At 40.9% G+C, this 26,716-nt stretch overlaps 1 protein-coding gene across 11 annotated transcripts in view; it reads left to right on the top strand.

The window, feature by feature from the left end:
- Positions 1 to 26,716, top strand: part of GPATCH2L (G-patch domain containing 2 like) — a 43,100-nt gene that overhangs the window by 5,123 nt on the left and 11,261 nt on the right. For 4 of the 11 annotated variants that reach the window (XM_075030123.1, XM_075030124.1, XM_075030125.1 and 1 more), the window contains exons 3-9: positions 2,786 to 2,850; positions 7,002 to 7,178; positions 7,549 to 7,628; positions 9,698 to 9,765; positions 10,661 to 10,715; positions 12,725 to 12,810; positions 21,794 to 21,885. In XM_075030123.1, the coding sequence (XP_074886224.1) occupies positions 2,786 to 2,850; positions 7,002 to 7,178; positions 7,549 to 7,628; positions 9,698 to 9,765; positions 10,661 to 10,715; positions 12,725 to 12,810; positions 21,794 to 21,885 (623 nt within the window). The other 7 variants (XR_012650724.1, XR_012650725.1, XM_075030127.1 and 4 more) reach the window with 7 other exon arrangements.

Below are 26,716 nucleotides of genomic sequence, written 5' to 3'. Positions count from 1 at the left end.
GCCCACTCACTCCCCTGCAGTGGGATGGGGGAGAGAATTGGAAGAGTAAGCGAGAAACATAAAGTTGGTATAATAGGTAAAGCAAAAGCTATGCATACAAGCAAACAAAAATAAGGAATTGATTCACTACTTCCCATTGGCAGGCAGATGTTTAGCCATTTCCAGGAAAGCAGGGCTCCATCATGTGTAACAATTGCTTGGGAAGACAAATGCTGTAATCCCAAATGTCCCCCCCTCCCTCCTCCTTTCTCCCAGCTTTTATTGCTGAGCATGATGTCATATGGTGTGGGATAGCCCTCTGGTCAGTTGGGGTCAGCTGTCCGGGCTGTCCCCTCCCAGCTTCTTGTGCATCCCCAGCCTACTTGCTGGCAGGACAGTGTGAGAAACAGAGATGGCCTTGGCACTGTTTAAGCACTGTTCAGTAATAACTAAAACATCAGTGTGTTATCAACGCTGTTTTGGTCACAGATCCAAAACATAGACCCATAGAGCTACTATGAGGAAAATTTAACTCTATCCCAGCAAAAAACAGTACAGTATTCTGGCCTGGGAGTGTAACCAGTGCTCATCCTGACTGTGCAGTACAGTTGCTTTACGCTTTTGACGACAGCCTGCAGTGGCAGTCAAGAGCCTGGCTAAGCTAATGAATTGGAGACCAGTCTCTCCGTAAAGAAAAAATTCCTCTCTTGGAAGGCAAGTGACAAAGATAGAGTGTTCAGCTTCCCCTCCTTCTCCAGCCCAGCCTGACCTTCTGCAGCCCCTTGGTGCCTCTTGTTTTCTTATTTTTATAGAAAATCAATATCCCTCCTGACACAAACAATAGCTCAGGCAAAAGAATAAATGGGGGAAACCTGAGATCTCTGTCCATCACCTCTCACTTTAACTCCCCCAAACTATTTAATTATAAGCATGCTTTGCTCCAGGTGTTTGCGACAGTGAAATTGCTAAATGAGGACCATTTTAACCAAAGATTGGGTGATCAATAACACTCTATAGCAGTAGCTTGTCGGATCAATAGCATTCATTATTTCATGGTTAAGGTAAGTAGCCTCCTTTGCAAGTGGAGGTCATTAATCAGTGCTTACTGGACCTGCAGAAAGGCTTGTGTAGGAGTCTAGTTTGTGTTCAGCCCTGAAGTGTAAAAGGGGTGGTGAAGAGGGTGAGATCTGTGAAAGTTTGGTCCAGTAAAGCTCTGGCAGTAATGTGTATCTATAAGGAGCCAAAGACCTCTCCGTACAACAGGATGCTTAAAGTACTGTTAATATGATCTGGAATCTTGACAATGCTTTTTCCTTTCTCAGGCACCTTTCCTCTGAGGATGCTAAAACCCTTATGAAGCAGTCACTCAATCCTCGCATCTGCTGCTTGTGAGGACTTTTAATCCAGGCTTTCAAAAGGGAAAGCAGACACGCTAAGAGATTTGCCCAGGGTCATACAGTGAGTTGGTAGGAGAGCTAGGAATGAAATGAATGACTCGTGGTTCTCAGTCTTTGGCCTTAATTGCTATGCTGTATAATGTGGGAGGGTGAATGGATGGCAAAACTTTGTAATGGATTGATTTGGAATTTGGTATTAACTTACATACTGAAATGTGGGAATGATGTACAGACTATTCATCCTTTAAGTTTAAATGACCTTTATACAATGGTGAAGATGCAGAGTTTGTAGATATCCAGCATGATTTGGCTACACTTTAGAGTGCATTTTCCAAGAGCAATAATACGCTCACAAAATGGGGTTTTATTATGTGCTTGTAATTCTTTGGGGTGACACATCTTGTGGTCCCTCATTATTCAGCCTTTTGAATCAAGGGGTCTCCAGCTGATACTGATGTCTAGTATGATCCAATTTCCCTGGAAAAGAGGGATCCAGAGATGCTTTCTAACAGCATGCCCCGATTGGAGATTGATTATAGTGCTGAGTTATACCCAACGTTCGCATCTAAGGCCTTAGTGCTAAGGGGTGGGCAGTAAGTAGTTTCTGCTTGTTCTGATATCTCTCAGCTAAATCAGAGGAAGTACTGCCCAAAGTGTCTGAGGATTGGTTTAATATCAGCATTAAAGCCATCAGATGCTTGGGACTGACCTCAACATGTGCTTCTGCTACAAGTATTCATCCAGCTTTACAGTCAATTAACGTCTTTCTACACATCAATTTCTAGTTTAATTCTTTGGTTCAAGAATTAAATCTCCTGTAACTCCTTCAGCAAATGCAAAGTGTGCTGTAACAAGTTTGCATTCAGCAGCAGCAAGTCGTGCTGCGCTAAGGTATTCAGCTGAAGAGTTGTGAATGTACCAGCTGCTCTTCCCTCCAAATAAAATAAAAGTTGCCGTAGACTGAAGTGCAGGGTTATGTACCTGTATAAGATTTTTGAGAAAAAGGAATTTGAAGTAGAAAACTTCAGAGGGTTTTCAGTAGCTGTTAAGTGACCTAAGGACAGAGTTTTTAACTGCACTTGATTTCCTAGTGAGTATTTCAGACAATGTCATAGTTAGGTTATTAACTCTAGTACCCGAGGCAAATGCCATTGTATTAATTACTTTTTGATAACTTAGAACTAGACTAGATACAGGATTTTACTCTTTTTCAAGTGATGCAGCATTGCTAGGTTTTAACATAAAGCAATTATGTCCCATGAGAGCCAGCCATGTATCTGAAATGCAATTTTTGTGAGATACGTAAAGCATTTTGGGCTCAGAGAAGCTAGTAAAATGTAATAGAGTGGTTTTTGTTTTGTATCTGCTGCAATTGTAACAATGGGATTTTTTGTTTGTTTTTGTTCCAGTGAAACCAGCAGTGTATGCAGCAGCAGTGATACTGGCCTGTTTACCAATGATGAGGGCCGCCAAGGTAACAACTGTCCTGTGATTTTCCTCATGTGTTGCTGGGGAATTTCTCTTAACTTTCTTTACAGATACAAAGAAAGATCTATGTTTGAAGAGGCACAGAGAGGGAAGTATGGGAGAGAGGCCAGTGGCTGGGAGGGACTAGAAGTTGGGAAATGAGCTGAGGGCTACAAAGGTGTAATTTTGATAAGAGTACTCTCTTCCTGCTGAAATAATTTGTAAATCAGATCCATAGTATTTGGAATATAAGAAGCTATTATTACGGAAAGGCACAGATATGCAAGAGCAGTTTTAGAGTTCTCCATAATGAAAGAGCAGAGCTTATGATTTGTTTCTATAGGTGTTTTAATTGTTGTCTACATACCATTAGTGCCTGAATCTGTTAGTTGTTTTCTCTATGGGCAGGAAGAGACGATGTGGAAAAAAAATCAGTACTGACAAGTCACCTAATGAACTGTGCTAAGACGACAACAATAATATGTGGTAGATTTTATTTCTTTAAATACACGTTCCTCCCTTGCTCTTGTGTGCATTAGTAGAGCCTAGTTTTTTCAATGTCTGTTGCAGAAATGGTTTCTTAGAAGGTTTGAGTGCGGAGTGTAATCTGCTTCTATTTATCAGTGACAACACAGTGTTCAGTTTATGGGAGATATGGCAGAAGTAAGTGTGAAAGGAGTTGTAGCAGGCACATAGGCACTCAGGACTATTATATTTGGAGCAGGTGGAATGTGACCCTAGAGACCTGTAATTCCACGCAGCTTCTGCTGGTGTGCACTCTGCTTCTGCCACATTTCACAAGCTAAGGTTTGGATGAGATCTCTTCTGGGAATGTATGAGTGCTAAAGGAAGTAGTATCAGTAACTCAGTAGGAAATGCTGCTTTCACTAGCTTGTTATTGACCCAGGTATCTGTGTGTGAGGCAATACAATGACAGCGAATATGCTTATGTGTTTTCTGATGATATGTTAGGCTGTAAGGCTGATCTGTTGTGATCTTAGGTGGCTATAATATTGTCCCTAAGAGTAGGGATTACAAACATCAGCTTTGACCTTTGCTAAAAAATAACTGTTTCCAGCTTCCAATCCTTCAAAAGCAACAGAGAGTCAAATCTTTTGTCCTTTCTTTTTACTGATGACTGTTCTGGGGGAGCTGAAATTAGTGAGCACTTGCATATCAGATGACGAAGCAGGGTGGTGACTGAAGTGTTGAATTTTTATTTCATCACCCAAGGCAAGATTGATGTAGACTGAATAGTGTATATATACTTGCCTATATGCTTGCCCTATATACTTGCCCTGGTTTTATACCCTGTTTTAGACATTAATGTTCAGCTGCTACTAGAAGTAGGATACCCAATACATAAGAGCATGCAGAATATACTATTTAAATAAATTAATAAAATCCAATTACAGGCTTCCCTGTCTGGGTACTAGAAGAGATTTGACATCTGTCCTGGTTTCAGCTGGGATAGAGTTAACTGTCTTCCTAGTAGCTGGTGCAGTGCTATGTTTTGTGTTCAGTATGTGAAGAATGTTGATAACACACTGATGTTTTCAGTTGTTGCTCAGTAGTGTTTAGACTATAGTCAAGGATTTTTCAGCTTCTCATGCCCAGCCAGGGCACCTGACCCAAACTGGCCAACGGTGTATTCCATACCATGTGACGTCCCATCTAGTTTAGGAACTGGGAAGGGGGGGCAGGGAATCGCCGCTCGGGGTCTGGCTGGGTGTCGGTTGGCGGGTGGTGAGCAATTGCCCTGCGCATCATTTGTACATTCCAATCCTTTTATTACTACTGTTGTCATTTTATTAGTGTTATCATTATCATTATTAGTTTCTTCTTTTCTGTTCTATTAAACCATTCTTATCTCAACCCACGTTGGGCGCCAGAAGGACTGTCGTGGTTTAACCCCAGCCAGCAACTACGCACCACGCAGCCGCTCACTCACTCCCCCCCCATCCAGTGGGATGGGGGAGAAAATCAGGAAAAGAAGTAAAACTCCTGGGTTGAGATAAGAACGGTTTAATAGAACAGAAAAGAAGAAACAAATAATGATAATGATAACATTAGTAAAATGACAACAGTAGTAATAAAAGAATTGAAATGTACAAATGATGCACAGGGCAATTGCTCACCACCCGCCGACCGACACCCGGCCAGTCCCCGAGCGGCAGATCCCTGCCATGCTCTAGTCACTAGGCCTCTGTCTGTTCAAACAGTTCATACTATAATAGCTTTCTGGCCAAGATGTTTTAACTTACAGTTATGTTAAAAAGGGTTAAAAAATGTTGCACTTTCAGATGAAATAAGAAACAACTCTCTTTCCTTTTTTTAGACAATTTCTAGTCATGAAATAAATAATAAACAACAGCTCTCCACTTCAGTCAGATGGAGAGACCATGAAACGGGTTTTTTTTGGTCACAGATCATCATCTTAGAAATAGTTTTCTAGTACAATTCCAAACTCGATAATGGGAAAGTATAGCAGTATACTTAAATTGAATGTAGTGTTTTTCCCTCTTCTTTTGATGTTACGTCATGTAATATTTGTGCCGTTGCTAATTAAATAGGTTGTCTTTGCAATTCCAGCTACAGTGCACTTCTGTGAGCAGAGAATGGTCCTAGTTCTAGTTTATAATTTGATTGTAAGTCGTTAGTGGTGGGGTTTTTTGGGGCTATTTTTTTGTTGTTGTTAAATGCATTGGGATCTCTCACGGTGAAAGTTACTGTGGTATTAGCATATGAACCTGATTGTTAAAGTTTGTCTTGTGAAAGTAGTGATTTGAGTTATGACAGTGCACTATGCTTATAGATCCCAAACCGCAGGGATATTTTTGCACAAATTATGATCACTTAGAAGAACAATCCAACATTACTTAGTTTTAATTTAATAAAAGGTGGGTAGGGATATTTATATTATTTTAAAATATATTTGTCACAAACATGCTAGGTTACTGACATATCACAGAAATAAAAAGCAATATCAGAGCTTTGGGATGAAGTGTTCTGGCTGTCCTACTTGTTGCTAATTGGAGTTGGTTTTGGGTGTTGCTCCTTCTGTTATGTGCTAGAGTGCAGCATTTTTACTAGGGTGATTTTTTTTTTTTCTTGGGTTCTTTTTTTTTTTTTTGTCTGGCAAGATGTGTGGGTAGGCATAATAGACTTCAGTCAGGAATAATGTAACTTGATGAGGAAAGGAGAGTAAGTCGCGATGCTTGAGTTGAGACTTAATGGTAGGCAAACAAGAGTTCTCCCTACTCAGATGTGTTACTTTTTATGGCAAGGTGAAGTACCTTGCAATTACATGGGACTGTCTGTTAGTTGGGCTACTGAAAAACTAAGTATGTCAGGTTCTTTGCCCTCTTCCTGCTTTTTTCTTATGCTGCTTATGGGCTACTGTTCTCAGGGGATTTCTGGCCAGGCAGATTTACCATGAAAGGTGTCTGATGCAGTTCAGTTTTAGACTGCAGCTGCATTAATTGCAGTGACCCTGCTTTATGGAGACTTTGATCATGACTTCTGTTGCTGCTGCTGTAGCTTTGCAGAGAGTCTGTAGTTCTGACAGATTCTAAGGAATTTTGATTGAGAAAGACTCACAGCAAGGTTAGTAATTACACTCAGAGTGACCATTTCTAATAGCTGTGTGTTTTCCTCTTAGCTGCTGTCTTAGGAGACTAGGGATCTTTCTTGTCAGTGCGTATGCTCCTTTTGCTTACTCTGTGAGCCTGGTCTTCTCCTGTTGTGAAGTCTCTCCTGTGACAGCCTATAACGTGTGCCAAATGATTGGCCTCTACCTCTGTCAGTAATTACTTCAGAGAAAGAGTTCTGCATAAGACATCACACAACATTGAACTAAGGTTGATGAGATGCAGTTGCAATGGAGTGCTAAAGCTGCCCTAGGCAGGTCTATAAAGAGGGCTTTGTTCTATAGGGAAATTCTGTAGACTGATGAGTTGGATAGTTTAAAGCATTTAGTGAGGCCCCATAGTTACTGCAGATCATTGGAACAGAATACAAATATAAGGCTCTTCAGGAAGGAATTCCTAATGAGGCTTCAGCTGTTTCACATCCAGAAATGCCTACCTGTAGTATTTTGTGGGACTGTCACAGGGCACATTGATGTTACTTGTGGCTAATTCCATCCTATTTCTTTAGGAGATGATGAGCAAAGTGATTGGTTTTATGAAGGAGAATGTGTTCCAGGATTCACTGTCCCCAACCTTCTTCCCAAGTGGGGAGCTGACCACCGATCTGAAGTGGAGCGGATTGACTCAGGCCTGGACAAGCTCTCAGATTCCACGTTCCTTTTGCCCTCACGACCAGCTCAGAGAGGTGAGGTCCATAAGGAATGCCATGTGTTTGAGAACTTTTGATGTGATGGCAAGAGTAGATTCTGTTCATAGGTGCTCCAATTTAAACTGATATTAGTGATCTGGGTTTTTTTGCGATCCAATTAAAAATAGCTGCACTACTGGGGAGGACACTAAAATACTCATACCAGCTGCCCACATTCTTGAGTCTTCTTTTTTTCAATAGGGACTTTATTTGATTTGTTAATAAATTGGCACGTCTACCTCTTGCAGATTGAGAAACAAGGGACAGAGGATCTGATTTGACCACTGAACTAACTGTTTTTCCTGGTGGTTTTGTCAGGAATAATCTTCTGTATTCATTGCTCAGTTTTTCTGGGTTTGGTTTTCAGGATTTCATGCTCGCCTGAATCGCCTTCCAGGAGCTGCTGCCCGTTGTCTCCGAAAAGGTCGGAGGAGGCTTGTTGGCAAGGTATTCCCTTTTGCAAGATAATAATTTTGTATTTCCAGTGCTGATCAGTCCTGAAGTACTATGCTAAGATACCACATGAATTGTTTTCTGCAGAAAGGGACCCTGTACATTTTTTGTTTCATGTATTGTTTGATTTGTTTAACTGCTTTGACTGTCAGAAGTTGATGGAGTGACTAAGTGGATTTTAAGGCAGGTTTGGATTGGCCAAGACAGTTGATCAGTGCTAAAAGCAGTACAAAAGGAGGTCTGAAGATGAATGACAGGGAACATAAATATCAAGAAGATTTAGGTAGAATGTTGGGGGAAATGATGCTGGCATGAAACTTCTCCATGCTCATAATCTGAGACTACAAGGTCAGAGAGGTGACTCAAAGGTGAAGGAAGGCCAAATTTTAGATAGGGAAGCAGACTGATATGAATGGCAGCAAAGGAAGGTTGTTTTAGTAGTTGCATTTTTAGTGGGGAGAAAGAAGAATAAAAGGGTATATGCAATAATGTAGACAAAGTTACCCAAAGCCATTGACTAGGTTTATTATATGTAGGGCAAACAAAATATTAATCCTGTTTCTAAAGGAATAAGCAGTACTTTGCAGATGCTTATCTAAAAGAGGGAGGGATACACTTGGTTGGGTCTGGATCTTGGAGTGTTGAGTGCTGCTGTCTGTCATAAAAGATGTTTCTGAGAAGGAAGGTGTTGGCTGTGTTTGGCTCTTATTGGAATGTGCTCTGTGCTTTTGAAAATACTGCCATATGTTCTGAGCTGGCTGGCTTTAGAGTCTGTTAGCAAGATGTTTTAGAGGGGTCTGAAGTCTGGATGAATGCGACTTCTTCCTTCTGTCAGTCACACTTGAAAAATCCTTGTTTGCCCCTTCTTTCTTGCACTCACCTTGCTTAGTTGTAACCAGCATTTAAAATATGAATTCTCAGTTGGCAAGAGACTGGCTTTGGGTAGGGTTCCTCAGGCCACCTGCAAGTGGCTGGGCCTGTCGGCAGTACCTCTAATGATCCAAATGAGAAGGATAATATTTACTTGTTTAATTCATCTTCATCACCTTAAAGGGATCTTTGTCATTTGCAGCGGAGGTCACTGCTCCCCCTTCACCATCTCTCTCTAAATTGTAATCATAAATAATGAGTTTCATTCAGAGCTCCCCGCCAGCGAGCTGCTAATTACCAAAAGTACGGCTTGTAATTTACACAGTAATAAACCGTAAATTTAAACATTACGGCACTTTAAGTTAATAATTTTCCTGCTGTAACAAATAGCCCATCTTTCACCCTTGCTGCTACAACTTCCCCCAAACTTTGAGTGCATTTTGCCTATGTACCTAGCATGAACAAATCTTACCTGTGAAAGCCTTTTACCCTCATCTTCAGAACCTTACTGCAAAGTATTATTTCTTCCTTGGAGGTAGTTGCTATGCAGATATGAACAGCTGGTGCTTCAGGCTGTGTGTATACATGTATGTCAGCATCAAGCATGTATACAGGGCAGTGTCTTGCAGGGAGAAATGTGCTCCCAGAGCAGGGTCTTCCTTCTAGGTTCTACGTTTTCTTTAGCTGCCAGAGGTCCTGCTGCTGAATTGTTGCTTTCAGAAAGGGCAAAAGCTTCATGCGTACTCCTTGTTCCATTCACCTGTGCTTCATGAATCCCCATTGTTAGCGGGGCAACATGATGTCCTGTCTCTCAGCCTGTGTCTGGCCCAGCTGAACCCAGCAACCTGGACATAAGCACTTCTCAGCCATTTCCCCTGTTCTTAACTGCATCCTCGTGCTGTGTATTTTGTACTGGTCCACTCCTTGGTGTGCCCCTGTGCAAGCAAATATCACTAAAATAATAAAAATCAAGCCCCGCAAATACAACTGGATGATTTTCTGCCATTCTAATTAGTCAAATCAGGTCAGTGGAGGTTCTAAAAGGAGAGGGTGAATATGTTTAGCTGAGAGTGGGCTGGGAAAGAAGGGATGCAGCCCAGGGGATTAAGGTCTGTTCTTATAGGCAGCAGCAAACTATTATATCCGCTCTCTGTGTGAGAGTCTGCAACCTTTTACCTGTCTTTGTGTTTCAGGAGACCTCCATGAGCGCTCTGGGCACCGAGAGGCTAGGTCATGTTGTTAGTGATCCACGCCAGAAAGAGTAAGGCCCTTAACAACTGTTGTATAGAACTGTGGGAGGGGAGGAAGAACTACAGGGTCCTCTTCCCTCCTGGGACTGAAGGGAATGAAGAACTGGGTGGTAACTTAAGCATGTAGTGACCTGTGGAATGGGAGACAATCCTCTACTGATGGCTTCTCTGTTTTCTTATTTGCAATTGCTGACTTCCCTTTTGTCTGTAAGGCTGCCCCAGTGAGTGGACACTGCTCAAATGCCCTTTTGGTTACAGTCCGCTTTTTCTTTCCTTTATAATGTGCCATTGAAATAACTGCAGATCTTCTGCACAGTATGAAAAGACCGAGCCATATATGATATTTTTTTTGAAAAGCTTCTCTGTGGAGTCATGCTATGGACGTGTACCCAGACTGCAGAAATGATGCTGACAAGGCAGCCGCGAAATTGCTTTCTCTTTCTTTGGTGTTCTGTCTCCTTCCCCAATTAGTGTATTTAAATTGTAGTCAGCACCAGAAATAGTCATGGTGCCTATCCTTTGGCATGCCTCTAATGCTATTCTAGTTGGGCAATAGATAGGTAAGGATGGCACCTCTTGACTGCAGTGCAGTGGGTCCAGCCTTCACCAGTTGTTGGTATCCAGTTTTCTTCCTTGGATCTGAAATTCATTGTTTTTAATGAGTCCTGCTGATGTTTAATCTTTCTCCTTCTCCCTCCATTTGTTCTTCCCTTCCCCTTCTCTCCTTATCCCCAACCGTCCTTTTTTTTGCCCCTGTGTTCATTCCTTCCTTGTCATTGCTCCCACCTGTCCTTCCGGCTCTGCCTCCTTCCAGTTTTTGGTTACCATCCATGGGGAAAAGAGATCGCAACCAGGTAAGCTGACTCTGCTCTACTTTTTTTATTTTCTTGGTTTCCTTCTCTCTAGAAAGAGCAAAGTGCTGGCTTCTGATTTCCCACACACTGTGGCTTGTGCACATGAGGTAAGGCAGCCCTGTCCCTTCTCATTTTGTTAACTGATGTCTTCTTGGCTTTGAACACAACCTGTGTCTCAGGCATTATATTGTCTATTTAAACTGAACAGCTCAGGAACTCCTTTTGTTTATCTCCCCGTTTCAGGTTAGTGTATGCCTTCCTCTCTGACAGTGAGTGGGAGGTAAAATGCATCTTGGCAGGAGGAGCTTTGGCCTCTCAAAATTCCACAAGAACTAGAACATTTTTCTTTTTTAAACGCTTTGTTTTGCCTTGTTTGACTCAGGCTTCTACCTGATAGTCTCATCAACAGAGAAGGGAAAAAACCTGGTGAGCTGATTGTAGTTAAATAGCAGCCGTAACAGGAAAATGTAAGAGGTGATAAGCAAGAGAAATAGGCATTCTTGTAACTGAAACTCTTCTGTATGCACTTTTATATTCTCTAGTAAGTCTTTCATAGCTGCAGTGCTAGGAGACTTTTTTACTTAAAATATAAGAGCTTAGATTCTTAATAGCAGAAAGCAAAAAGGATCTTCCATTTGAGCAGTCCTGTTGTAACAGTGTTCCTAGCCATGCACACTCACTTCTGTTCCTTTGTGAGCTGGATTTTGGTTGGTGAGCAGTAGGATTGAAATCTGGTTTGCCCTTCAGGTGGCTAAAAATACATGTATGACAAGAAATAATTTTCAGGCCTTTGTGCAATTGTGTATTTTCTGCTAATGACAACATTTCACATACTGCTTTTATACTGCTAAAGATAAGAATGATAACTGTGTAAGCTTTAAAATGACCAAAATAAATTACTTTTGTTTTTCTTAAATGAACTTGAATCAGCTACAGAGGGTTACTGGTGAGTCTCCCCTACTGTGCAGCTGCAGTGTTACTTCACTGACAGTAAACTAACAGTCCAGCTTAAGGAGGAGCTCCCCAGCTTTGTGGTGCATCATGCCTCTTCTTTCTCAGAAAGGTTGAAGGCAAAGGCCTAGTACTGTGTTCTAGAGTTGCAGATAGCTTTTATGATGAGTCCTGCTACAGCTGTGGATTATTAATTTGTCCATATTTAAAAATGCATCATTAATACTCGTAATACAAGAAAAGTATTCTGGAGATTGGTGTAGCACTTTGCAAAGCAGATGGAATTGAATTTCCTGCTTGTGGTGTGAATTATAAATAAAGAGGAGATGCTGAACGGAAGTGTAATGCAGGTACCCCAGAGAAGCTACCAGTCTAAACTTTCTATTTGCATATTGAGCAAAGTTTGCTCCATGCATTGATTGACTAGATTATTCCATTTCTGTCCTGACCTTTAAAAAAATCTTACGAGTTGCGTCTTCTACAACAAGCTGTCTTGCACAGGTTGATGCCTTCAGGATTTGTCTAGTGTATATCTAACAAAGGATCTGAGATTAGACTGACCATGCAGTGTTTCAGAAATTTGTTTTAAGCAGTTTGCAAGGAAAGCTTATGAGGTGGTTTGGGAGTGGGGGGAGCAGCTCACTTGCTGTGGAATGAGTTGGGAGCTCATTGTGAACTGAAGCTGGTGGGCGTGAGTCTTCCAGAGGTCTGTTTCAGTGATACATATGACCATAGGGAATATTGGAACTGCTCTGTGGGAAGTTTTGTGCTTGCACCATTCATAACAGTGACTTTTCTCTCTACAACGTGAAGGTAGACAAGAGGCTTCCTGAAAGGGAGGCAGGCTTTTTGCTCATGGTATGCAGCAGTAGACCACTTTGAGCATGCTCTTAGTCAACCAGCATTTTTAATAATGCAAGTTGAAAAAGGGAGCGTGCTTATAAGGCTGTCTGTTGTGAGAAGATGGTTATGAGATTTGCTGTTGCACCCCGTGCTAGCCTTTTGTCTGAAGTTAGAGTCAGTTTCTCACCTAGTCTCACCCCTTGATGTGTTGGAAAGGTCTCCTTATAGTGTGTGAACAACTATAAGGAATAGATCTGAGCAGTTGTATCTGGAGACTATTTCTTTTAACGCTTTGCTTAAATAAAATCTCTTGACTTTCCAGTTCAATCCATTATCTCCTCTGTACTCTCTGGATGTGCTTGCTGATGCTTCCCACCGAAGATGCTCACCAGCACACTGCACTGCCAGGTAACTCCCTTGCTCTGCTCTGTTGGGGTTGTCTCACTTCCCTCCCATGGTTATCTTCAGTAGAACTATGTGGTCTGAACAATAATCGTGGACCTGGAAGTCCTAGGAGGCCTGTGTTCAAACCTAGCATAGAACATACTGATACAGATTATTTGAGAGTCTAAAACACTAAGTGCTTAGAGTATATGAAACAGTGTATGACAGACAGGCAGAACATACTATGCTTTTAGAAATAAACATGATCTGTTCTGGATTGTGTAGTGAGTTGCTGTGAGTCTGTTATATAGGTACAAATGGGCATAGTATTGTTGCCCACTATTAAAATTGGAACAAGATGAGAGGGAAGGTGCTGACAAGCTCATGTGGGTGACATGCTGAGGCATTTTGGTATCCTGGGTGCCTAAAATAGACCCTCTGAGCAGATTCAGAACTCACCTGAGACCTCTAATAGCTTGATATCTCTCTCTGTTGCTATAGCTAAAATTTAGATTTGGTCTGGCCAAACTTTGAGGTATATTTGAGTCTGCATAGTTGGGGTTAATATGCTATTCAGGCACCTTCTGCTGACTAATCCTAAATTAAATTCAAGTGTTGGCCTTGGAGGTGACTCCTGTTCTTGTGCTGCAGGTGACTGTCTAAAGGTAAGGTGCCCTTGAGCAATTTCCTTGTGCACGAAGACAAAGCCTTGCTTGGGACACAATTCTGCATATGTGCTTGTATGAAGGACCAAATCTGAAGGAAACGTCTGGACTTTCAGCTTCATGGCTTTCTTTCCCTTGTTAATTAGCAAATAGAGCATGAAAAATGTACTGAGGTTTTATGTGTCTGAACGAAAGCTTGGCACCTACCCAGGAAAGCCTCTCCTCCCACTGGCTTCTGCAGGGAATTTTGTGATGTCGCACCATGACCTCATGCTGCTGTAGCCAGCATATTAAAGCTGGAAAGGGGGAGGGAGGAAGAAATAAGCTCTTACACATTCAACTGGATGAGAATAAAAAGAATTCAGAAGATTGTGCGTCAGCAAATTGGTTCCTTTCTCTGCTTTTGCCCCACTGTGGGGATGTTTTGGGGCTGTGAAGCAAGAAGATCGATTGGTCTCTTCATTTACAGCTGGGATAACCTTTCTTGTGCCTTGAGTGTTTTACTTAGTGGTCTACAGAAGTTTGTCTTCTAGAAAGGAGGGGTAGACAAATCCTGCTCACAAATTCAAACAAGGCAAAGTCTCTACATTTATGATGATCAGTGAAGGCCCTTTCCAAAGCTACTGGTTATGACAAGAGATTTCTAAACCTGGAGGGATCATGTTTGCTTGGTTTTGCTGAATATGTAGTCTAGTTAACCAATGAATATATGCTTGGTACCTTCCTCTAATGAACAGATGACCGGTGTCCTGACAAATATAATGTCTGGTGAATTGTTACTGAATGTTGGCAGAGTTGTCCCATCCCAGAGGCAGCTGTGTTCTTAAGTACCTGTAGTTTGAGAAAGTACTTCCTATTTTAGTGTGAAATGTGCTCAAGAATCTTTATAGGAGAAAGAAATATGGAAAGAATGAATGTGTTATGTGGCCCCATATATGTGGCAAGGATTGAACTCTCTGGTGCAAGGTGCTTGCTTTATGTAAAGATGCTGCCAGGGGCTCAGAAGGAAATTGTTCCTTCACAGAAGTGTTTTCTTGATAATAGTTGTTCTTTTAGGTGCTTCAAGAGCCAAGCCTATTAGTAGTCCATTTTCTTACAGGAGGTTCAGGTGATCACTGTAAATGCTGTTCAGCCATTGCCCCAGTTATCATCTTCCTCTTTTGCTGTGGATGGAGTCAGTTCCAGTAGTTTGCGCTTTAGTAAGCTCCTAACAGCTTGCATCTCATCCTGGAGAAACTGTGCTTGGAAATTTGTCAGAATGGTGTGTGTGGGGGGGAAGCTAATCCCCTGAGAATGATATAAAATGTATTAGAGAAGAAATTGTCTTGATGTTGTGGACATCCAGTTTCTTCAACCTGATGCCCACCATGCCATACAAAATTACCTCTCTCTGCTTAGTTTCTACTATCACGAATGTGTCCAATGGAGTATAGTTACCAGGCAGAGTCTTTTCTCTCCCATGGAAATGTTTTCTTTGTCTCAATGGTGGATTTTGGTGCAGTTCATCTGGAATACTGGTAACCCAGTGCTTCGTTTAAGAAGAGCTGAAGGCCAGAATACTGAGCACAATTGGGGGTGTTCAAGAAAGGCTTTTCAGTGTCAAGGAGGAGGTTCTGTGTGGAGGGTTCCTTGGGAAGTGTTATTTGAAAGGCTGTATAAATTGTACGCTACCAAGATTACCTTTCTTGCTTTATGTCTGTGATGAGAAGAGATTTCATTCAAAGTGTGTGCACAGCACTGGGAATTTCACACCCATCATTAGAAGCAGTTTTGTGTGTGTGGTGACTGTTATCATTAGTGGTATAATTTTATTTTGTGAAGTGAGGAGAGTTTCCTGCTTTCTTGCAGTCCTCCCAAGGGACGGCTGGTGTATTAATTTGCTGTATTGCCTCCTGGCTGTTCCCAGGCTGTTTTTCCTCTTCATCATGGAATTTTTAATGGCCCTGCTGCCTCTCGGGAGGCATGCAAGGAAGAGTACCTCAGGGATCTCTTCCTTTTTTCACATGCCTATAATTACTCTCCTTTAAGAGCACAAAGCGTTTGCTAATCATGTCTTGTCTGTTAAGGTTTCGGCTTCACGATGCAGGCTGTTAAAAGCAAGCAAGTAGAGACTTGCGTGGACAGCCCAAGTGATCTTTCCCTGCTTTCTCCTCTGCCCATTTGCCTCTCTGGGAGGAAGGAGTGGTCTGAACAGAATTTTCTTCTTGAACTCCTTCTACTTAAGAGGATTTTGTACAGGCTTAAGTGGAGTATCTTATTAGATTTTTGGATATTCAATGGCTCTATCAGTGGGAAGACGTCATAGGTTTTGGTTGGTGGAATGTTATTCCCTTGAGGCAGTGTAAGAAGAGCCTAGGGCCAATGTTCTCTTCAATTTGAGTTTGAATAGCAGGCAGAATAAGAGAGGAAGGTAGAAGATAAATTGTCCCTAATGCCATTCGTTGTTTGCCTAGCCTTGAAAATAAGGTTATGGGTGAAAAACTCAATTAAATGTTCTCACTGGAGGTCATAGGAAAAGTGGACCTCAGATGGCAAACAGATGATGAAGGTGGAGATTTGTAATGTTAGAGAGACCTCTGAACAGTACAGATGAATTGAAGAAAATCGTTTTGCATGTACTCTCAGTTAATATTAACCGTAAACCTAGAGTTTAATTGGGTTTAGAAGCAAGTGTCTCATCTTGCCTGGAACACGGGCTAAAGTTCTGAAGGGGTGAGTGATCATCTCCTTGAAACTGCCAGTTGCTCTGAACCCTGGATTTGGTGGTGCTGTTAGAGTGAAAAGGCTTGAATGTTTCTAATTCTAGTTCTAGCTCTAGAAATATGCTCGTCAAAGTAAATCTTGTTCTTTCTCTTCTGTATCTGTGCAGACATCCTGACATTTCTGCCTCTTACCCAAGCATGTGGAAGTACAGGGATTGCCCGCAATGTCAAGCCTTTCCTGAGGCAGCTGAAGGAGTGAATGGATGTTCACAATTTCATGCTTTCTCACTTGACCAGGACAGTATCCAGTTCATTCCACGCAACCTATCCACACATCTTCATCTTCCTGGAATTGTCTTTATGTAAAAATGTCTGCTGTCAACTGCTTTAGGCATCTTTCTCCCTGTTCTTTTTTAAAAATCTTTTTCCATTTAGCTGGAGCACTTTCATGTCTTCCTTTGCTAAAGTCTGGCTAATATTCCAGTTGGGGATATAACTGAATTCTTCTGACAGGCATGCAATGAACGCAGCTATCAACCTAGTGTCAAATGCAGTTGTCTGAGGCCTAATGCTCCCATTTTGGTGAATCCTAATTCTCTGGAGTGAAAAATAAATTCCCCTTGGCTTCAGAATTTTGTTTACTTGCTATTGCTTTCTTTGCCTATAAAGCATTTTGCTTTTATCAAATCCGTATACTCAGCAGGTCTGGCAAATATTAGGACTCTTTCTGGCACAGATATCATGTGATTCAGTATGAAAATAGAGAATGCAGTATATGGGATTGTATCGTCTCTGCTTAGAATGCTTACATGGAAAACTACAAGAAAATGTGTTCACTTGCATTTGCCACACAGACTTTTAGGAATGGAACTGCTACAGCATTAGAATGCTTACTTGGGGAACAGACTGCTGCTGGATGAAGACCTGTGGGATTTCGGATGATTTAGGAGGTGAGCTGACCTGTTAGTGATTTTGGAATCTGAAAACATGCTCTAGAAGCTCTCCCATGAGGCTGTGCAGGGCAGAGGAGACTCTGCTATGCACAGAAAATATCTACAGTGTGATGTGATAGCAAGAACCACTTGCATGCAGGGGAGCTTTGCGTGCAGACTGGATGAGCAACTTATATTGATTTACACGTGTTATGTGCAGATCAGACTTTGGTGCCCAGCTGGCTCTATAGTCAAAGAGGAGGAAGAACTCTGCTTTTACTATTAATTTTGTGAAGCCACCATCAACAGCCTCAGGTAGCACCTCAGGGCTTAGAGAAAGAGACTTTTATTTGGCCTATGTTTGCTGGGAATATAGCATCACAACAGCAACAGCTGGGTTGTGTGGAGTTTCAGTAGCAGTGTCCTTGTTAGAAGGCTATCTCTGTTGAACATTTACTTTAACATGAGGATAATAGCATGCCTTGTTTGTATGACAGTAGATTAATGGCTGCCTCTCACTTTCACTACATAATCCAAGTGCTTTGCTTCCTGTAAGGGTAGAGTTAGAATAAAGATTGTCAGCAGAGAAGCTGGATGATGTGAGATTACAGTGAGAGGCATATACCCCCAAGTGTGCGATGTGCATCCTGCCTCCAAGAAGGCCACAGACTCTCACAGTTAGCTCTGTAGGGTCTTCTCAGAGACGTCCATTGTGAGTTTGAGGTGTTTTTTACCCTGGGTTTTCAGAGAGTGGACATCACTTTACAATCTAGACTTTTATTCACAGATAGTGAAGGTTTCAAGGGCCTGATGCTGTTCAGTAAGGTTCTTTGTGGGCTGGTGTCTGCTTGTGCTCTGTATTGTCTCCCACAGGTTGTACTGCCAATCCTAATTTTCTTTTGAAACCCTGTGGTAGATGTAAAATAGTGGCAAGCTCCTGTGACCATATGGCCCAGCACATGGTCACCTTGAACTGTAGGAGTGAGATAGGACTCCAGTGTATGCAATTACAGTTAATTTTAAAAAAATATATAAATAAAGTCATAGAATAAATATGTGGAAGAGAAAAGAAAGGAAGCATTACTTCTGGCACATTAGAGATGGCAATGAATTTCAGCTTTCTGCATAGCAAAGCCCACTTTTTCTCCAGCGTGACCTGCATGCAGACTTAAGTATCTTAAGTACTATGTTAAAAACAAAAGGTAAATCCATATTTGCTGGATAATTTCTCTAGCTTGTGATTTAAAAAAAAACAACCCCAAACATCACTGTCAGAAAGACACTGTAGACTTTTTTCATATAAACCCATTTTTTCTATAGATATGTAATTTTTCATTCACTAACTCCTGGCAGTGAGAGGCTGCAGTGTGAGCTGGATGTATTACGGCCATCAGTGTAGCTGCACTTTGGATCCTACTTTGTCTCTCCCGGTGTGTTCTGCTTTTTCTCTTCCTAGGTTAGAATTTCAGTCCTCTCTAGACTGTAAACTAGGTTTTCACATTAATCTCTGGTCACCTAGCAGATCCAACTGTGACTGAGCACTGTGACTTTGTTTTTTTCTTGTGATCAACCAGCCATAGTCCAAAAATAACCAGGCAGTTATTTTCTCATTACTGTTTGTGCAACATTGAAGGAAGTATAGGAGCCTAGCAGAAGAGATTGAACGCCATTAAGGACAGAGTAAGTACTATTCTAGTTTCTCAGTTTAGGCCCAGGTCTTTCATCCCACAAAGCTCTGTGCCTCAGACTTCTTCACAGAGGGGCTTGTGACAATGCATGAATGTGCATTTTCTGTCATGTTTTCCTCTCAGCCCTGTTCTATTCTACTTCACAGTTTAAAAAACTGTTCAGAAGAGTTGTTAAAAATCAACTTTGGCAGAAAAACTAATTCATGGTTGCAGCCTGTCAGTGAAATTTTCACTGTTTATAGTTCAGCTTGTCCACTGCAATGTTGTGTGCTGTGCATACCCATGACCTGACTTTCCTGGTGGTGGTGTTTCTAGGAGTCTGCTGTTAAACTGCGATTCACCAATTCTATTTTCTTACCAACACAGCACCTGTATGCAAGCTAGTGATTAGAAATTTAGATTGAAAAGTGTGGTATCTACCAAAAAATGCATATTTCATAAATTATACCTCAGACACCCTTTCTGTCCATGTCTTAATGAGGACTACCATCCCTGCATGCATTCTTCTGCTCCTTTCTCTCCTAAGGTACCTACCACCTGGAGATTCCCTGTATGCAGATTTATGGTGCCCGTAAAGTGCACCAGCCACTTGAAACTGACACTTTTACCACCAGGTCGGTCGAAGCCATGAGTAATCAATAGGTTCCTGATTTACTAACTGAAGTGTGGGTGATCAATAAGGGATAAACCTGAATGAAATACATGTTACAGAGACAATTTATGACCTCTGAGCCTTTGTGTGTTAGAGGCAGGGCTGCTAGATGCAGCGTCCTGCTATTAGTCTCCAGCTGTAGTATGATTTGCTTTTACTTTCACTACAAGAAGGTATTTTAGGATTCTCATATTCTGTTTTCATTTTTCTTTTTTTTTTACCCCCTGTGTAATCATGAGGTAAGGGTAGATGTGGTTTGAGCGTGCAGCTGAGAGCCAGGAGCTCTTATTCAAAATCCAACTGTAACATTTGTGAACTGGGGAAAATTGCATAAAGTCTCTTGGGAATGATAGTGCATACTTCTTTCCTAGTCTGTAGTGATTCTCCACCAAGGATCAGCTGGTTAACGTTGGTGTAAGTTCATAAAATTAAAAAGGGAACCTTACTATGTGATAAAATGAGTTGGATTATTATATGTAATTGCATAGTCATCTAGTTAGTAATCTAATACTGTGTCACTGACGCAAAATAAAAACCTGAAGTTCCACTTGACTGAAACTATCTTTTCCTTGGGCTATGTGTGCCAAGATGTTTCCGAATACATGGTAGAACTGTGCTAAAATACTATATAGCCACTATCATTATCATGTACAAAAGCAGTTTTTAGCATACGGGTAGTCATTTAGAGGTTAGTCACTTATGCGTACAAACACAAAATTTGAATATGGAGTCTATAGGTGTTGTGGTATTTTCAAAAGCCTTTAGTTCATGTTTTCAGGAGACTTCTTTGTCTGGTTATATTAATATGCATTCCCAGATTTCAAAAATTGGCTGTCAGTGAAACTTAGCACAATTTAAAGATTTTTGAAACTATTCCTTAATGTCAGATTTAGATGACAGATCTTGTAGACTTCCTGTAGAACTTTTGAATTTTAGTTGAGAAGACAGAATGGTAGATATTTCTTTCTTATTTTGTGATTGGGCATTTGTTACAGGTAAGTAGGTAGACCTAGCAGCATTCAAACAATTTATAGTCTTGGCTGGTATAGGAGATTTTTTGTGCTCCCTACACTGTTCTGTATAGCTACAACAGCACACTTTGGTTTTGCATGAATTCAGTGTCTAAAATTGTATATATTATAAAAATGCTTTTTTTCTTTTTTAAATAGATTTTGGCATGGAAACATGAAGCCATGAACTTTTCCTTTTGTTATCTGTAAAAGATTTCAGTACTTGATAAATGTGGTTGTTAAACTTTCAGGATTTTTTTAAAATCAAAATAACAAGCTTTAAAGGCACAGAAGCTTTTCATCACTTAATCATGAAAATTTATATGGTTCCAATCTTTACACCATGTAAGCACCTTACAGTCTTTAATGGATTTTATTTGTGCTGTAGTTCTGCATTTTGCACAGCAGATCTGATGCAGAGAGTGACCAAGGAACTTGCCAAAGAAACTCTGTTATCTCAGACAAAGCAGGGATTTGAACCCAATGTCATTGCTAAATTATGCATTTGTATTCGTTATGGATTGTATTTGAGAAAGTTCTCTGGTCTGCTGCCAAGACTGTCTTTCTGAATTAAACTTCTCTTCTTCCTATGTCTGGAACTTGGAGGACTGCTCAGTTCAAGTCAGTCCCAATAATGCAGGTTTCTTATTAATTGGCAAATGGTTAAACTGAAGTGGTCATCACTAGGCTTCAGACTTAATAGATGATATGACCAGGACAGATTATGCCTTTCAGCCAGTTTACAGGTGCAGCAAGACTGTATTACCATAAGCCAGATTCAGCTGTTTTCACAGCACTTTGATAAGGGAATCATAATTTTGAAAATGCGTGAGACAGTTTTGCATTCCTAACTTTATGAATTTACTACTGTAGTGGAAACAATATGCATGGACATCTGGTATATAGGTACATTCTAAGATGACTCTACAGTACTAAATAAGTTGCAAAATAATATCTGAATAAGGGAGAAAATATCATGCAATATCTTTAAAGAGCAATCTTGCAGACATTTGTTACGCTCGTATAGAAGTAATGGTAGGACATGTGTCATATCAGTGCTTGATCACATCTTTGCTTATACAAAGAGTTATTTTAAAGTTAATACAAAACCATATCCTTTAAAGGCTAAGAAATTACTATTCTTCTGAACAGTTTATGTGTGTGAGCTCTTAAAAGAAATGGGAGCATGATGGTATATTAATGAAGAATGCTAGCAAAACTTCCCTGAGAAGCTTTTGTTTTGTCCTGCCTACTAGTTAAGAAGCTGATGGGAAGGTGGGAGTTGGAGGGTGATTGGCCAGGTTCTTACAGGAAGGTGATACTGGAACATAATTTAATTTGTTTTAATTTCTCTATAGGCAAGCAAATGTACACCTGGGACCACCATGTTCGAGGGACATCAAAAGGAAACGAAAGCCAGCTGCAGCCTCCATGTCCAGCCCAATATCAGGTAACCTGGATATCTATGTTGCAGCATTTCTAGTCATGTCCCTCTTGAGCAAAGTGCCAGAGTCACAATAGTCAAAAATAGCATTACCTTGATTTGAAACTAATGAAACGTATGTGAGAGAAAATATTATGTGTTTTTGCATAGCATCAAAAGCTGCCTTCTAAACAAATCTTTGATGACGCAGCTATGGTAAGTTAATATAACTTACAGTGCTTCACTGTACAGTAGGTAATAATCTGTTGCTTCATAAGGTGTTATTTCCACCCTTCCTAAATTATGCAGTACATGGTAATAAGGAAGTGATCAGTATACTCAGTGTGTCCCTTCAGTGTTGGGCTGACATTAGCTGGTTGCTCTGGTGCCCTTTTTCAGGGTGTTTCTAGACACTCACAGGAGCAGAAATCTGGCAATTTTTGTATCATCACTGGGTGAGACCACCTATTCCCTGGGAGTTGTCTTACTCTTGTGGATGAAAATAGTAACTTTTTTTTTCTTGCTCTGGGGATGTAGTGATTAAAATGCTGGTTTACTTTCATGTGCATATTTCTAGAAAGTGATTGATTACTCATCAGAATCTGAAAAAGTTTTAATCTGCAGAACACATAGGGGTTTAGGAGATTTCTTTCTGGCCTCTCACCCTACCCCCTCTTGAAGTGTTTTGCCTACTATAAAGCAACCCATGTTCTTCCAACTAGCTTATTAAAAAACTGTTGTTGTAATCCAGTAACAAGGCGGTAGGTAAGTTGATAGGAAAAATGGTGATGTGAAAACAGTAGGGAAGGCCAAAGGAACTGATGATGAATAGGAGGAATGAAGTTCAGATTTCTTCCTTGGGCTGGTGGATAGACAGTAGAATAATGAAGTAGGAAAGAACGTTGTGCTAGTTCTCCAGGCCACAGATCTGGATTGCAGACTCTCTGAAAGGTTCTGTATTAAAAAAGAAAAGAACATTAATTTAGTAAGCTGTTGCTCAGCGAAAGTGTCATCTGTTATTGACTATTTATTTAGGATATTCTTTCTTGGCTTTTGAGTATTCCATGCTAGGATATTCAAACTTCTGTAGTGAAAAGGTTAGTAAACTCCATATATCCGAAGCCACACAATTTTAGTTCTGGGATACTAGGTTTCCTTGGTATGAATCCTAGTGTCTCACTGCCCTGTTACCTGGCCATTTATTTATGGTTCAGAGTGTATTCTGTACTGCATTGCTGGTCGCTTTCTATAGGGAGAGCTTCTATTTCTATGCTTATATGTTTCAAAATCTTATGTAAATTGTACTTACCTGACTAGGCAAATTGTATAGTGAACACTTTTTGAAGAGTTGAATCTGTATCTGGAGTGGAACTCAGCACTGGAATTTTTTTTTTAGGGATGAGGGAGAGAAAATTAGAGAATGTATTACAAAATAAGGAAGGAGAATGTAGTTACTGGAATTTGGACAAGAAGCTTGTACTGATTATCAAGAGAAAAGTGCTGCAAGGTCTTTAATGGTCAGAAGTGGTAAAGATTGCTTCCTTAGACCCTGTTTAGAAATATCCCCAGCAAAGTTAACAACTATGGGCAGGGTTTGCTACAATACTGACTTGCAGAAAAACTTTTATGATTGCATAGCTGAAGCTGTGTCCTAGGTGACTTTCTACAGCAGTCTCCCAATTGCAGCAGGAGCACAGCCTGGGTATGTAACTTGGAAACTTCTGAAATCTGCTACTATATGTCAAAGATGATCTGACCGTGGAATTACTAATGCCTAAGAAATACATAGGATTACTCTGCAATAATGTAGAATTAACTGAAGACTCTTATGCTTGTTAGACATTGGTGAAATAGATATAGATTTTTCTCCCTTGCCATCCATCTATTTGCCCCTACTTACACTGGGGTTCCCCTGTACCTGAGGAATCATAGCAGCCTCATTTTCTCACAACAGAGGCTTTTTATGTTTGTAGTGTTGTACTACTTCTGCAAAAGGTGAAACACAGGTGAATCAGAACACAGGCCTATGCCTGTCATTGCAGGCACACAGAGTGCTGGATTTCTTCACCTTTAAATAGCTCCTTAGCTGAGTCCAACTGCTCTCGTCTCACTTGTTGACCAGGTCCTGCTTCAGTGATCTCCTTTTTTCCAACCTGAGTGCCCCATGGAGGTGAAGGACACAGCCTGAGCTGGCTCCATCAGTCAGCAGAACAAATGGGCTTGCTCTGCCGAACATCGGGCCATCTCGGATTCCACCTCTTTTATAGAGATGAGTGATGAAGAGGGGCTCGTTCCGCTTTGCCGCTGTATTAATACACATCAGGGGCCAGCTCCCGGCACTAAATCACACTACTGCATACATCTGTTATCGGACTCCTCACCAGTGTGATGAACAAGACTGCAGATAGAGGCTTCCTCGTGTCATTCTTTATAGGATTTTCCTAAAAGAATAAATAGCTCAAATCTCTGCCAACACTCTCCCCTGTCATTGTGATGAATTTAGCTTCTTTCTTAAACATGCAGCTACAAATCTTCCCCTGTCGCCTCCCCCCTCCACCATCCACAGAAAGTTTTGAGTTGAATTTGCCTGAAATCAGAAGATGCTAATAAAAGGCATATGAGATGTGGATGCTATCTCCCTTCTAGCTGCAGGAATGTGAGAGGGGAGCTAGAGAGATGTTTATTTGGGAGCCAAGCAAACCAAGTTTATTCCATGTCTTCTCACGTATTTTCATGAATGTGAGTATTTATGGGTTCTGGTAAAGCATCTTTTGTCAGAGACCCTTATATGAACATCAGAAAACATGTATTACTGTAGCGGAAGTGCCTGGGTCTCTGCTGTATTGTTACAGCATTAAACTTCGGGTATTAGGCCTGCCCTTGGAGGCTAACTGGCCTAAATACCATAACTGAGATAGCTGTTAAAGAATAACATTTTGGAAAAAGGCCTGGCTGTTGAGAGCAGCAAAAAGTGGATAGAAAATTCAGAATTCATTTGCACTTCAGGAATTGACTGTTATCAAAATTAAGTTGGGCAAACTAATGCAAATGTTGAGAGAGATTGAAAATGAAAGTTTTCACACCATTCAGTTGAGCAGTGTGTGAGTCCTAAAGCATAAGGCTTTCACTGGGTAAGAACAAAAGTCTGGCTGATGTAGTTTGACAGTAGAATAAGGAAATCTGGAGGAAGTAAAACTGTCTGTTCTGGATTAGACCAGAAGTTCGTCCAACTCAGTGACCAACAGCCAGTGCCTAGGGAGGAAGAAAGTCTGTAGTGATAAAGATCCTTGGAACTTTCAGTGAGCTAAGACTTGGGGGCTTCAAAAGGCATGGATATTGTCCTTATGTTTAGTTACTTTCCATTGCAGTGCAATAGATCTGGAATAATGTCCCCAGTGGCACAGAAAAACTTGTCTGAGAAATACTGTATAAAATGTTATTCTCGTGGTGGTTACTCTCTGGTTTGAAAGGGATCTGATGAAGACTGTCAGGTCTGTCTTTTGTTTGTCAGAACAGGCCACAAGTATAGATGGTTGTGAAATGAACAATTGTCCAGCTTTACATTGATGTTTTTATTGTTTATGTGGTCCAGTCCCCTATATATGCAGCAGTGCACACAGTAACTGGCATCCTATTTAGGTATTACAGTGAGTCTGGGGTAAAAATCTGCATAAATAGATTTTTGTCTGTCTTGGCATGTATTCACACTTAGCTTGTGAAAAATAATAATTTCTAAAAGGTGTCAGCAGCCTCTGAAAGTGCTTATCAGAGAACAGTCTGATGAGTAGTAGCAATTTGGTGAATTTTCCCTCTCCTATTTCTTGCTACTGCATTCACTCTTTGTCATGGTGTGATGGTACTCAGCAGCAAGAAGCCTGTTTCAGTCCTTTGCTTTTTTTCTTTTTATGAGAAAAGATGGAGAGCCTGACTGGGGAAGCTGCTATTGAGGGGCCCATAGTGTAGTATTGGTCGTGATTATTAGTTTAAGGGCTTTGACTTATATTTTTTTTTGCATGTTTCGTATGACCTTCAGATGGGGGAAGTTGATGGGCTAGAGGTAAAATATGCAGTGTGCTGTTATCAGCTGTGTTGTTGTGGTTGAATGGGAATGACTCACTGTTTTGGATGTACAGAAGCAGGATTGTTGGGGTTCCAGATCTACTGAGTGTGGAACCTCAAGCACTGAACCAGCTTTTTATTTAAACTTCAAAGCGATCAGTCCTCTAGTTGAGGCTTGTTATGGCCTCTTTATCCTTCATCCACTACAGAGCAGCAGACACAACTTGTAATAAAACCACACAAACAACTATTACCTGTTGTGAGAATACCATGAAAAAGAGATGTGTTTCGTACTGAAGCAGTTACTTGTTCAAAAAAATTCTGGTTGCCCCAAAGACTCCTGTGGCAATTACTCTTTTTTATCCTGCCCTGTTCTGCTTGTGAGGATTGAGTGATTCAAGATACTGAGAATAGGAGTAAACTCTCATATCTCTAGGTTTCTGACAATCCTTCTGGAAATTTGGGTGACTGTTGGGCTGAGCTATAGATCTGCAAATCTCTCTTGCTAATTATAGCCTGTCCCATTTTGAAGCAGTGGTTGTATTGAGAAAATGAGAATGGATTCCAGCCTAGCTTAGCAAGTAGCTTCTTGTTATAATATGCTGATTTACCGTATTGGATATATGTGGAGCTTCATGGTACTGCCTTTGCTGGGTAAGGAGGAGGGGTACATTTTCGTCTTTAACTGAGCTTTGCAACCTGAAATTTCCAAAGCCTTCAGAGACCTTGAAATTCTCAGGTACAGGGTTAATTGAGTCTTTGTGAAGAGACAAAGATATCTTCAGCTGGATGATTATTA

Source organism: Buteo buteo, chromosome 6 (genome assembly GCF_964188355.1).
Source record: "Buteo buteo chromosome 6, bButBut1.hap1.1, whole genome shotgun sequence".
NCBI classification, from domain to species: Eukaryota; Metazoa; Chordata; class Aves; order Accipitriformes; family Accipitridae; genus Buteo; species Buteo buteo.
The sequence above is the reverse complement of the archived record's forward strand: the minus strand, read 5'-3'. Positions and strand labels throughout refer to the sequence as shown.